This window comes from Halichoerus grypus, chromosome 13 (genome assembly GCF_964656455.1).
Source record: "Halichoerus grypus chromosome 13, mHalGry1.hap1.1, whole genome shotgun sequence".
NCBI lineage: Eukaryota > Metazoa > Chordata > Mammalia > Carnivora > Phocidae > Halichoerus > Halichoerus grypus.
Window position 1 is genome coordinate 71,213,478 of NC_135724.1, and position 13,631 is coordinate 71,227,108.

General features: G+C 37.9%; 1 protein-coding gene across 2 annotated transcripts in view; it reads right to left on the reverse strand.

Moving 5' to 3' along the window:
- Positions 1–262: 262 nt before the first annotated feature.
- SLC5A1 (solute carrier family 5 member 1) overlaps positions 263–13,631 on the reverse strand; it is a 76,144-nt gene continuing 62,775 nt past the window's right edge. For both annotated transcript variants that reach the window (XM_078060729.1, XM_036074626.2), the window contains one exon: positions 263–4,081. In XM_078060729.1, the coding sequence (XP_077916855.1) occupies positions 3,864–4,081 (218 nt within the window). In that variant the 3' untranslated portion in view covers positions 263–3,863. The remainder of the gene's footprint in view (positions 4,082–13,631) is intronic.

Genomic DNA, 13,631 nt, shown 5'->3' on the forward strand with positions numbered 1-13,631 from the left:
CCTAAGTAGTTGTTTTCAAAGTGTGGTCCCCAGACCAGCAGCATCAAAATCAACTGGGAACTTAGAAATGCAAATTCTCAGGCCCCACTTCAGACCTATTGAATCAGAAACTCTGGGAGTAGCCCCAGTAATCTGTGTTTTAACAAGCCCTCCAGGGGATTCTGATATAGGCTATCATTTGAGAACCACTGCTCTAAGCCTTTTATCTGATTCCTAAATGCACATGTACATGCTTCCAGCACTCATGTGTAGAGAAGGTCCGTTTTATTTTTTTTTAAAGATTTTATTTATTTGAGAGAGAGAGACTGAGAGAGAGAAAGAGAGAGCGCACACATGAGCAGGGCAGAGGGAGAGGGACAAGCACACTCCCCCTGAGCAGGGAGCCCGATGTGGGACTCAATCCCAGGACCCTGAGATCATGACCCGGGCTGAAGGCAGATGCTTAACCGACTGAGCCACCCAGGTGCCCAAGAAGGTCCCTTTTATCAGGTGGGCATTTGCTAACAGTTTTTCTTTTCTTTTTTTTTTTTATTAAGATTTTATTTATTTATTTGACAGAGAGAGACACAGTGAGAGACGGAACACAAACAGGGGGAGTGGGAGAGGGAGAAGCAGGCTTTCCGTGGAGCTGGGAACCCGATATGGGGCTTGATCCCAGGACCCTGGGATCATGACCTGAGCCAAAGGCAGACACTTAATGACTGAGCCACCCAGGCGCCACCTGCTAACAGTTTTTCAAGCAGGGGATTAATTGTATCAAATCACATATTCTTAAAGTTGCTTTTAGGACTACGAAAGCTGACTAGGAGCTTTTGTGATTTGCATATGGAGCTCTGGGACTAAACAACACTCACCCAGTGCCAATCAAGCAGCACTGGTGCCATTAACCTCACCCACACTTCTCTAATTCCATACTACCAACCCATCAAGGCAATGGCACCTCATTCAGATAATTTCATTCCCCAAAATCCAATCTGAAGGTTAGAAGAAGTTTTCTTGGGGATAGATTGGGAAGAAAGTTAAGAAACTACTCTCCACCAACTAAGTGCCCATATGTTTTTCTCCCAAGGTTTGCTTTTGTAAAGCAGGACAAGCTGTAATGCATCTTTTAGGAGATGGTGATTTCCACACCAGGAAAGAGTAGGTTCCAGTGAGCTCCAAAGGTTAGAAATCCTCTAAGTGAACACCAATGCCTGACTCAGTTACATAAAATTAAACAATGCTCCCAGGTAAACCAAAGGCCCACAGACTAACTTCATTCTGCAGGAAAGAAGATTTCATTTGGGGAGATTCTTTTTAAAATAGTCATCTATGGGGGGACGGGGTAATTGGGTGAAGGGCATTAAGGAGGGCATGGGATGTGATGAGCACTGGGTGTTATATGCAACTGATGAATTATTGAACATTACATCTGAAACTAATGATGTACTGTATGTTGGCTAATTGAATTTAAATTTAAACTTAAAAAATAAAAATAAATAAATAAAATAGTCATCTCTATTCAAAGAAGATTTTTTTGCCTGATAGGACATGATTTTTCAGTTCTATAAACGGACCATAATAAAAAGTCACTCTATTCCCAAATACCCATCTTCCATTTGAGGAAAAAAGTACCTCTTCTATGTACTCCTGAAATTATTCTAGTACAATTTATCACTTATTGGCCCCTGGTCACCCAAGGGACTTAGTCTGTCCTAAAAAGACATTATGCATTGAAAGTAGAGTTACCTCATGTTTCATAGAGATTTTGAAGTTGAAGTCATCTCTTTTGCTACCTTTTATTCAAGTTGCCAGACTCTATTCTCCACTCTCTTGGCTCCTATTTCCTAATCCACATCTTGTGCCAACTAAAGCTTGCCACACATATGGTCAGTATCTGTTTAGAATATCTAGAAAATAGGAAAGCTGGATGTTACATTTTTAAATGTTTTTATTAGTATCAAAGTAATACATTTTAATTAATGGGACTAAATGCCACTTAATATAACATCTGTTTCGCATCTTCAATGTATGTATCTGTCATCCTCTTTACAAAGTGACCTAGTCACACCCAGAAGAGGTAGATAGATGCTATAAGCACCAAGGTCCCCATTTTTCAAAGAGAAAAATACACAGTTGAGACAAAATAATTTACCAAAAAATACACATGAATCATTGGCAATGCCAGAAACTGAATCCAGGACAATCTAGATACTTTGTGCGCATTTCATCCACCAGCTTTCAATCGTTTCCCTTTATCTTTTCAAAGCTCAAAAATACCACAAACTCCACATGAAACTGAGTCTGCTGAGTAATGCCAGCCACAAGAAATTCTCCACGTTCCCCTCTTCTCTGCCTCACTTAAGGGCAACATGGAGGGTGTATCAAATAGTGTCCTTCCTTCCACAAGAACAAGCCATCCCTTTGCCTGTTGAACCATTTGTATGCCTAGGAACCACTCTTAGCTCCACAGCACCTCAGATCCCAGCTCTTTCCTAAACTAGCTTGAAATCAGTCAACACTAACATTGTGACTTTTTCTTAACTTCAAAGTTTATATTACAACATAATTGAGATTTCATGGGTGGGACTAAAAGAATTTAATTAATCAGTTAATTAATTAAAATTATATTTAAAAACTTCTCCCTAGGAAACAGTTTCAACAAGAAATACACTCCTGTCAACTAAAAGTGTTGAATGCTACTACTCAGAACAGAGACCACCTACCCTAACTTTTGTCAATAGATGATCACCACTCAAGACACCCCAAAAAGGAAGGACTGTGATCACATGAACTCATGGAGAGGAGAATCTTGGGATAATTGTTTCCATGTTACAGGAGAGTATGGCTGCTTTGAAAAAACAGATCCTCCAAGAGGTACATTTGTTCTATTATGTGACATAGATCAGCTTCTAAGCTCATATGTCAACATCCACACCATGAGGAAGAGTGACCTCTGGAAAATGTATTCCAATTGATGAGAGTCACCAGAGTGTGTACTGTGTACTTTGTGCAGCCACCAAAAAAAAAAAAAAAATTAACCAAGGGCCAGGCTTACATAAAAATAAAGTAAGTATTTATAAATAAGTGCCCAAATCATCCATTTGGTCCATAAACACTGCTGAGTGCCAAAGACATTCCAGACACAGCAAATGACAAAATAAGTGAAATCTCAAACATGAGGAATTCATAACAGACAATTTAAAGAAAACTAGAAAATCCCTTTGACTCAAGATTATCCACTTTCCCCACTGGCCTGAGGCTGGTGCCTGGGTCCCTCCCTTTGGGGTAAGTCCTGCCATCCCCAAGCTTTCCCTTCAAAGAGCAAAACACCCAGGGCAGGGACCCTATCAAGTTCCCATCTTCAGCTTCAATGCATTCATCAGTTTATCAGATTGATTTTTCTTGTGCCAGGAAAAACTTGACAGGTGTATGATGAGAGGGGAAATATTTCTCTTTAAAAAAGATGGGGAGAAGGTCATGAAGGGAAAGCAGCATGAACCAGGGAGACTACAACTCTTAAAATAATATTCAGGATCACAAACAACACTGACACACTGAATCTACCTGAGAAAAACTTGCATCACACATGGCAGGGCTTCTTTCTTACTGCACCTTTTCCTGGACATGACTGAGTTGGACTTCCCTTCTGTAGCTCTAATATATACAGCTGATGATATCACACTGGCCTCAAATACATAAGTTAAAAGCAAATTAATGATTTTTCTTCAGTTATCCTGTAATTACACCTGTACACATTTATCAACTGGGCAAAATTTACAACTGGCTGGTTTACCACCAGCTTAACACCAGAGAATAGAAGTAAAGGAGGCAGAGTAAAAAGTCTGGCCTTCCTGAACAAGGCCTGCCACAGAAGGCAAGGCTCAGGCAAAATATGCATGGCAGAAAACGGCCACGGCCAGCAGGATGACGCCATTGATGTTCACTACTGTTCGCCATAAAGGCTTCTCAGAGGTGTCTGTCATCTTCAGCTTCATAGCTTCCTCCTCTTCCTTCGTCATCTTGGGGCCCTTCTGCTGGTCCAGGCCACAAAATAGATCATAGGCCCGCTTGAAGCATCCTTTTTTCTCCTCAGGAACTTCTGTATCAGGGGAAAGGTATAAAACGATGGTTAGATACAGAAGCAAGAGGCAGGAGGAAAGGTTCCGGGGAAGATGCCATGAAAAGGAAATATCCGCCTTTCTTCAGACATTTCCCAATTTTCTTGTTTGCAGGAATGGAAATGGTACAAAATGTTTGAGTAAACTTAATTAATTATAAGATGATGGTAATAGGTGGATTCTACATCTTTATGATCAACTAAATTAAGCTTTATCTCTATCAGGCCAACACAAATACATTTTTATTTAGAAAAGTCAGAATCAAACAGGAAATAATAGTCTATGAAAAGAAACGTTAACCATGGACTGGGAAACTATGACATATGAATAAGGAAAATCCACCTCCAAACCACATAAACTCATATCTGTTTACCACATCACTGGAAAGCAGTGAGACTTGCATGACTCAGGAGCATATTAGCTACACCTGAAAGTTCCAAAGCTTTATAACAGATCCAACCATGTGATAATAATTGGTCTGAATACTCCCTGACATAGGGCAGCAACGATGAACAATTCCAGAGCTTAAGATCTGATGTTGCATATCAATATTGCTGAATCAAACCACCAACTGGCCCTGCCATTCAAAGTGGATGCCCACCAAGGGAACTGATTCTCTCCTCTGAGCCCGGGTGAGGCATTAAAGGTGGACAGACCTGGATTAGAATCCCAGGTCTATGGCTCACTAGATATGAAATCAAGCCCACTGTGTTTCAGCACCATAGTCAGAGACTACTGCTCTCCACTCCCCCATTTTTAAGAGTCACAGACTTTTAGAATTGCAAATAACCTTAGTGATTAAGCACATACATGTGTCAGAACTGCAACCAAAACTCAGCTTTATGGTTTTGCTAATACACCTATCTAATCTTCAAGTGCAGGTAAAATTGGATAAATAATACCTTCTTCATTATAAGATTTTATGAGAGAATGCCCAGTGTGTAGCAGATGTCAAGAAGTAATAGTCTCCTTCTATTCTCTTTTCTCTCATTAACATAAGAAAGAGGGGCAAGTCTCCTTGTACCCCTCCACTTTGGTCACTCCACCAAACTAGAATAATGGAGAAGAAGTAACAAAAGGTTGGGCTCACTGACCAGCACAAGGGATAAATGCATGGTTATCTGGGTGGTCTTGAGCAAGTCTCTATATCTGTAAAGTTGGAAGAATTATATTTGTATTATCTAACTTAAAAGTAAGATATGGTGCTAAAATGAATCCCTAGAGTAATGTATTCATAATTAAAATATGTCATGATCATAATCATTACCAATCATGATGACAACGATGGTGATGATTACAGATGAGGTTGATGATACAGCTTCATGCTGCTGTTTCTCAGAGAATGGTTACAGTGACATCCATTATCTATAAAAGCCCTCAAGAGATCTTAATTTATTTTATTTTAATGGGTCAGGGCCTTCCATCTGCTTTCACCATGAATTGACCAAGAAACAACAGAATTCAAGTGTTGCCATTGATCTCAGAAGTCACTAAGCCAATTCTCTAGCCAGCGGGAATCTCCTCTATGGAATCTCTGATAGATGCACACTTGCTGCTCACCCTTTTCAGACCAACTCAGAAAACTCTTCCTTAGTAGCAATCATAATGGTGATAATTATAGTCAATTCTTATAATCTTGTTTAATGTTTCCAACAGTGCTATTATAAGGTATAAGCTATCATTTAGAATATTTTTATATTAAGAACCTAAGCTTTAGAAAAAATGGAATCACTTGCACAAGGAGTAAGTAGAGAAGTGAGGATTCAATCCCAGTTCTTCTTGAATCCAAATCCCACACTATGTCTTTGCACTATCATGCCTCCTCACTTTGAGTTAATTGGATGAGTTCTGTTCTGGTGAACAGAGGACATTGAACTGCAAGGCACAAAAGGACCTCTTCTTCATAAGGTCACTACTTTCAAGAGCAGGAGACATAGCTGACTTTCCTAATACATAGAAACAGACACAGAGAATTAGACAAAATGAGGAGACTGAGGAATATGTCCCAAATGAAAGAACAGGACAACACCACAGCAAGAGACCTGGGCAAAATGGAGATAAGTAATATGCCTGATAGAGAATTTAAAGTAACGGTCATAAAAATACTCACTGGACTTGAGAAAAGAGTGGAGGACCTCAGTGAGACCCTTAACAAAGAGAAAGAAAACAAAAAGAACCAATCATAGATGAAGAACTCAATAACTGAAATTAAAAATACACTAGAAGGAATAAATAGTAGACTAGAGGAAACAGAATAGATCAGTGACCTAGAGGACAGAGTAATGGAAAGCAATCAAACTGAACAGGAGAGAGAAAAATTAATGATAATAATAATACATAAAAATAGATTTAGGGAAATCAGTGACACTATCAATTGTAATATCATTTGCATTATAGGGATCCCAGAAGGAGAAGAGAGAAAAGGAGGGCAGAAATTTTATTTGAAGAAATAATAGCTGAAAAATTCCCAAACCTGGGGAAGGAAACAGAAATCCAGATCCAGGAGACACAGTGAACCCCCAACAAAATCAACCCAAGGAGGTCCACACCAAGACACACAGTAATTAAAATGGCAAAAAGTAAAGGAGTCAAGATGGTGGAGGAATAGGGGGACCCTGTTTGTCTTGTCTCTCAAATGCAACCAGATAGTTATCAAATCATTCTGAAAACCCAAGAAATCAGAGATCTGAGGAAAAAAAAAAAAATGCTGCAAGTCTACCAGTGGACCACCGTTCTTAATTTTTATTTTTATATATACTTTATATGTTTAAATTTTTTGTTTACTTACATTGTAGTGTGTGTGTGTGTGTGTGTGTGTGTGTGTGTGTTTCTTTCTTTCTTTCTTATTTGAGACCTAGTTTCTTTTAACAAGCAGACCAAAACACACCCAGGATCTAGTGGGGTTTTGTTGTTGTTCTATTGTTATTTATTATTGTTTTTGCTGTTTTTCTTTCTTCTTTTCTTTTCTGGACAAAATGACAAGATGGAGAAATTCACCCCAAAAGAAAGAACAAGAGGGAGTACTCACTGCCAGGGATTTAATCAATACATATATAAATAAGATGACTGAACTAGAATTTAAAACAATGACTATAAAGATACTAACTGGGTTTGAAAAAAGCATACAAGACACTAGAGAATCCCTTATTTAGAGATTAAAGAACTAAAATCTAGTCAGGCCAAAATTTAAAATGCTATCACCAAGAGGCAGTCCCAAATGGAAGCCATAAAAATGAAGATGGATGAATCAGAAGAGCGAATAAGTGATACAGAAGATAAAATGATGGAAAATAAGGAAGCTGAAAAGAAGAGGGAAGGAAACCTACTAGAGCACAAAGGTAGACTGAGGGAACTCAATGATTCCATAAAGCAAAATATTATCCATTTTATAGAAGTCCCAGAAGATGAGGACCGGGAGAAAAGGGCAGAAGGTTTATTTGAACAAATTACAGCTGAGAACTTACCTAATCTGGGGAAGAAAACAGGGTTTCAAGTCCAGGAGGCACAGAGACCCCCCTCAAAATCAACAAGAATAGATCAACAACTCAACATATTATAGTAGAGTTTGCAAATTACAAAGATAAAGAGAAAATCCTGAAAGCAGCTCAGGACAAGAGGTCCTTAACCTACAAGGGTAGACACATATGACTGGCAGCATACCTGTCCATGGAAACCTGGCAGGCCAAGAAGGACTGGCATGACATATTCAATGTGCTAAATGGGAAAAATATACAGCCAAGAATACTTTATCCAGCAAGGCTGTCATTCAGAATAGATGGAGAGATAAAGAGTTTCCAGTACAAACAAAAACTAAAGGAATTTGTGAACACTAAGCCAGTCCTGCAAGAAATATTAAAGGGGATCCTTTGAGCAGAGAGAGAGCCCAAAGTTAACAAAGACCAGAAAGGAACAGAGAAAATCTACAGAAACAGCGACTTTATAGGTAATACAATGGCACAAAATTCATATCTTTCAATAATTACTCTGAATGTAAATGGACTAAATGTTCCAAACAAAAGACACAGGGTATCAGAATTGATTTAAAAAAAAAAAAGACCCATTGATATGCTGCTTACAAGAGACTCATTTTACACCCAAAGACACCTCCAGATTGAAAGCAAATGGACATCAAAAGAAAGCTGGAGTAGTCATCCTTCTTTCAGACAAACTAGATTTTAAACCAAAACTGTAATAAGAGATGAAGGACACTATATCATAACAAAGGGATCTATCCATCAAGAAGATCTAACAATTATAAGTATTTATGCCTCTATAAACCAATTAATAACAAAATTAAAGAAACTGGTTAATAATAATAATACAATAATAGTAGGAGACTTTAACACCCTACTCACAGCAATTGACAGATCATCTAAGCATAACATCAACAAGGAAATAAGGGCTTTGAATGACACACTGGACCAGATAGACTTAATAGATATATTCAGATCATTTCATCCTAAAGCAGAACACACATTCTTTTCGAGTGCACATGGAATATTCTCCAGAAGAGATCACCTACTGGGTCAAAATCAGCCCTCAACAGATACAAAAAGATTGAGATCATACCGTGCATATTTTCAGACTGCAGTGCTATGAAACTTGAAGTCAACCACAAGAAGAAATTTGGAAGGACCACAAATACATGGAGGTTAAAGAATATTCCACTAGGGCCCTGGGTGGCTCAGTTGGTTAAGCAACTGCCTTCGGCTCAGGTCATGATCCTAGAGTCCTGGGATCGAGTCCCGCATCAGGCTCCCTGCTCAGCGGGGAGTCCACTTCTCCCTCTGACCCTCCCCCCCTCATGCTCTCTCTCTCTCATTTGCTCTCTCAAATAAATAATTTTTTAAAAAAAGAACATTCCACTAAAGAATGAATGCATTAGGGGCACCTGGGTGGCTCAGTCATTAAGCGTCTGCCTTCAGCTCAGGTCATGATCCCAGAGTCCTGGGATCAAGCCCCACATTGGGCTCCCTGCTCCATGGGAAGCCTGTTTGTGTCCCCTCTCTCGCTGTGTCTCTCTCTGTCAAATAAATAAATAAAATAAATAAAAGAATGAATGCATTAACCAGGAAATTAAAGAAGAATTTTAAAAATTAATGGAAGCAAATAAAAATGAAAACACAACAGTTCAAAACCTTTGGGATGCAGCAAAAGCAATCCTAAGAGGAAAGTATATAGTAATGCAGGCTTTCCTCAAGAAGCAAGAAAAGTCTCAAATACACAACCCAACCTAACCTAACACCTAAAGGAGCTGGAAAGAGAACAGGGAAAAAAAGCTTAAATCCATCAAAAGAGAAATAATTAGAAAAATTAGAGCAGAAATCAATAATATAGAAATTTAAAAAAAAAAACACAGTAGAATAGGTCAATGAAACTAGGAACTGGTTCTTTGAAAGAATTAATAAGATTGATAACCCCTGGCCAGACTTATCAAAAAGAAAAGAGAAATGACCCAAATAAATAAAATCATGAATGAAAGGAGAGATCACAACCAACTCTGAAGAAATACAATTATAAGAACATATTATAAACAACTATATGCCAACAAATTAGGCAACCTGGAAGACGTCAATAAATTCCTAGAAACACATAAACTACCAAAACTGTAACAGGAAGGAATAGAAAGCTGAACAGACCCATAACCAGCAAAGAAATTGAATCAATAACCAAAAATCTCCCAACAAAGTCCAGGGCCAGATGGCTTCCCAGTGGAATTCTACCAGACATTTAAAGAAGAGTTAATACCTATTCTTCTGAAACTGTTAAAAAACAGAAATGGAAGGAAACTTCCCAAACTCATTCTATGAGGCCAGCATTACCTCGATCCCAAAACCAGACAAAGACCCCATAAGGGAGAATTATAGACTGATATTCCTGATGAATATGGACGCCAAAATTCTCACCAAGATACTAGCTAATGGGATCCAACAGTACATTAAAAGGATTATTCACCACAATCAAATGGGATTTATTCCTGGGCTGCAAGAGTGGTTCAACATACACAAATCAATCAATGTGATACACCACATTAATAAAAGAAAGGACAAGAACCATATGATCCTCTCAATAGATGCAGAAAAAGCATTTGAAAAAATACAGCATCGTTTCTTGAAAAAAACCCTCCACAGTGTAGGGATAGAGGGAACATACCTCAATATAATAAAAGCCATATATGAAGGAATCACAGCAAATATCATCCTCAATGGGGAAAAACTGAGGAACATGACAGGGATGTCCACTGTTGTTCAACATAGTACTAGAAGTCCTAGCCTCAGCAATCAGACAACAAAAAGAAATGAAAGGCATCCAAATCAGCAAAGAAGAAGTCAAACTTTCACTCTTCACAGACAACATGATAGTCTACATAGAAAACCCAAAAGACTCCACCCAAAAATTGCTAGAACTCATACAGGAATTCTGCAAACTCTCAGGATGTAAAATCAATGCACAGAAGTCAGTTGCATTTCTACACACTAACAGTGAAGCAGAAGAAAGTGAAATCAAGGAATCGATCCCATTTACATTTGCACCCAAAACCATAGATACCTAGGAATAAAAAAGAAGTAAAGGATCTGTACTCTGAAAACTATACAACACTTATGAAAGAAATTGAGGAAAACACAAAGAAATGGAAAAACATTCCATTCTCATGGATTGGAAGAATAAACATTGTGAAAATGTCTATGCTACCCAGAGCAATCTACACATCCAATGCAATCCCTATCAAAATACCATCAGCATTTTTCACAGAGCTGAAACAAACAATCCTAAAATTTGCATGGAACCAGAAAAGACCCCAAATAGCCAAAGGAATATTGAAAAAGAAAACCAAAGCTGGAGGCATCACAATTCCAGACTTCAAGTCTATTACAAAGCTGTAATCATCAAGACAGTATGGTACTGGCACAAAAACAGACACATAGATCAATGGAACAGACTAGAGAACCCAGAAATAGACCCTCAATTCTATGGTCAACTAACCTTCAACAAAGCAGGAAAGAATATCCCATGGAAAAAAGTCTCTTCAACAAATAGTGTTGAGAAAATTGGACAGCCACATGCAGAAGAATGAAACTGGACCATTTTCTTACACCATACACAAAGATAAACTCAAAATGGATGAAAGACCTCAATGTGAGACAGGAATCCATCAAAATCCTAGAGGAGAACACAGGCAACAACCTCTGTGACCTTGGCCACAGCAACTTCTTCCTAGACACGTCTCCAAAGGCAAGGGAAACAAAAGCAAAAATGAACTATTGGGACTTCATCAGGATAAAAATCTTTTGCACAGCAAAGGAAACTGTGGGAAAAAAACTAAAAGGCAACCCACAGAATGGGAGATGATATTTGCAAATGACTTATCAGATAAACGGCTAGTATCCAAAATCTATAAAGAACTTATCAAACTCAACACCCAAAAAAACAAAAAATCCAGTCAAGAAATGGGCAGAAAACATGAACAGACATTTCTCCCAAGAAGACATACAAACCCTAAGAGACTCTTAATCGTAGGAAACAAAAGGTTGCTAGAGAGGAGGCGGGTGGGGGGGATGGAGTAAGTGGGTGATGGGCATTAAGGAGGGCACTTGATGTAATGAGCACTGTGTGTTATATGCAACTGATGAATCATTAAATTCTACCCCTGAAACTAATGATACATAATAATACATATGTTAACTAAATTGAATTTTTTTAAAAATTTAAAAATAAATAAATAAATTGGCAAAAAGTAGAGATAAAGAATTTTTCAAGCAGCAAAAAAAAAAAAAAAAAAAAAAAAGAATGGCTGAAAGAAAATAGTTACATAAAGGGGAAATCCCATAAGGCTATCAGCTAATTTTTCAGCAGAAACTCTGAAGGCCAGAAGGGAGTGACATGATATACTCAAAGTGCTGAGAGGGGAGAAAAAACCTGCAGCTAAGACTATTCTATCCAGCAAGGCCATCATTCAGAATCGAAGGAGAGATAAAAAGTTTCCCAGACAAACAAAAGTTAAAGGAATTCATGACCACAAAACCAGAAATGCTAAAGGGGACTCTTTGAGTGGAAAGAAAAGTAGGAGTAGGAAAAATAAGAAACACAAAAACAATAAAAATAAGTATATCTATAAAATATCAGTCAAGGGAGTCACAAAATAAAAGGATGTAAAATATGACACCATATACCTAAAACGTGATGGAGAGAGGAGTAAAGATTGGGTTCAAGCTTAAGCAACCACTAGTTAATGTAGACTGTATATGCATAAGATGTAATATACAAACCTAATGGTAACCCAAAATAAAAAACTGGTAATATGCAAAAAAAAAAAGAAAGAAAGAAAGAAAGAAAAAGGAATCCAACTATATTACTAAAGAAATCCAACAAACCATGAGAGAAGAGAGCAAGAGAAGAAAGAAACAGAGAACTACAAAATCAACCATAAAACAAGTAACAAAATGGAAATAAGTACATACCTATCAATAATTACCTTGACTGTAAATGGACTAAATGCACCAATCAAAAGACATAGGGTGACAGAATGGATAAAAAAGCAAGACCCATCTGGATGCTGCCTACAAGAGACTCATTTCAGACCTAAAGACATGTGCAGACTGAAAGTGAAGGGAGGGAAAATGCAAATGGGGGTGAAAAGAAAGCCAGGGTAGCTGTACTTACATTGGACAAAACTGACTTTAAAACAGAGTATTACAAGAGACAAAGAAGGGCACTATATAATCATAAAGGGAACAATACAACAAGAGATATATCAATTGTAAATAATTATGAACCCAACCTGGGAGCACCCAAATACATAAAGCAACTAATACCAAACATAAAAGAAGAAACTGATGGTAATACAATAATAGTAGGAGACTTTAACAGGCCCCTTACATCAATGTATAGATCATTTAAACAGAAAATCAACAAAGAAATGGTGGCTTTAAATGACACACTGGACCAAATGGATCTAACAGACATATTCAAAACATTCACCCTAAAACAGCAGAATACACATTCTTCTCATGGAACATTCTTGAGAATAGATCACATATTAAACCACAAAATAAGCCTCAACAAATTCAAAAAAATCAGTCATATCATACATCTTTTTTAACACAATGCTATGAAACTAGAAATCAATCATAAGAAAAAATCTGGGAATATGATACATGTCTTTCTCTGTTTGACTTATTTCGCTCAGCATAACACCCTCCAGTTCCATCCACATCATTGCAAATGGCAAGATCTCATTCCTTTTGATGGCTGCATAATATTCCATTGTATATATATACCACCTCTTCTTTATCCATTCATCTGTTGATGGACATCTTGGCTCTTTCCAATTTGGCTATTGTGGACATTGCTGCTATAAACATTGGGGTGCACGTACCCCTTCAGATCACTACATTTGTATCTTTGGGGTAAATACCCAGTAGTGCAATTGCTGGGTTGTAGGGTAGCTCTATTTTCAACTTTTTGAGGAACCTCCATACTGTTTTCCAGAGTGGTTGCACCAGCTTGCATTCCCACCAACAGTATAGGAGG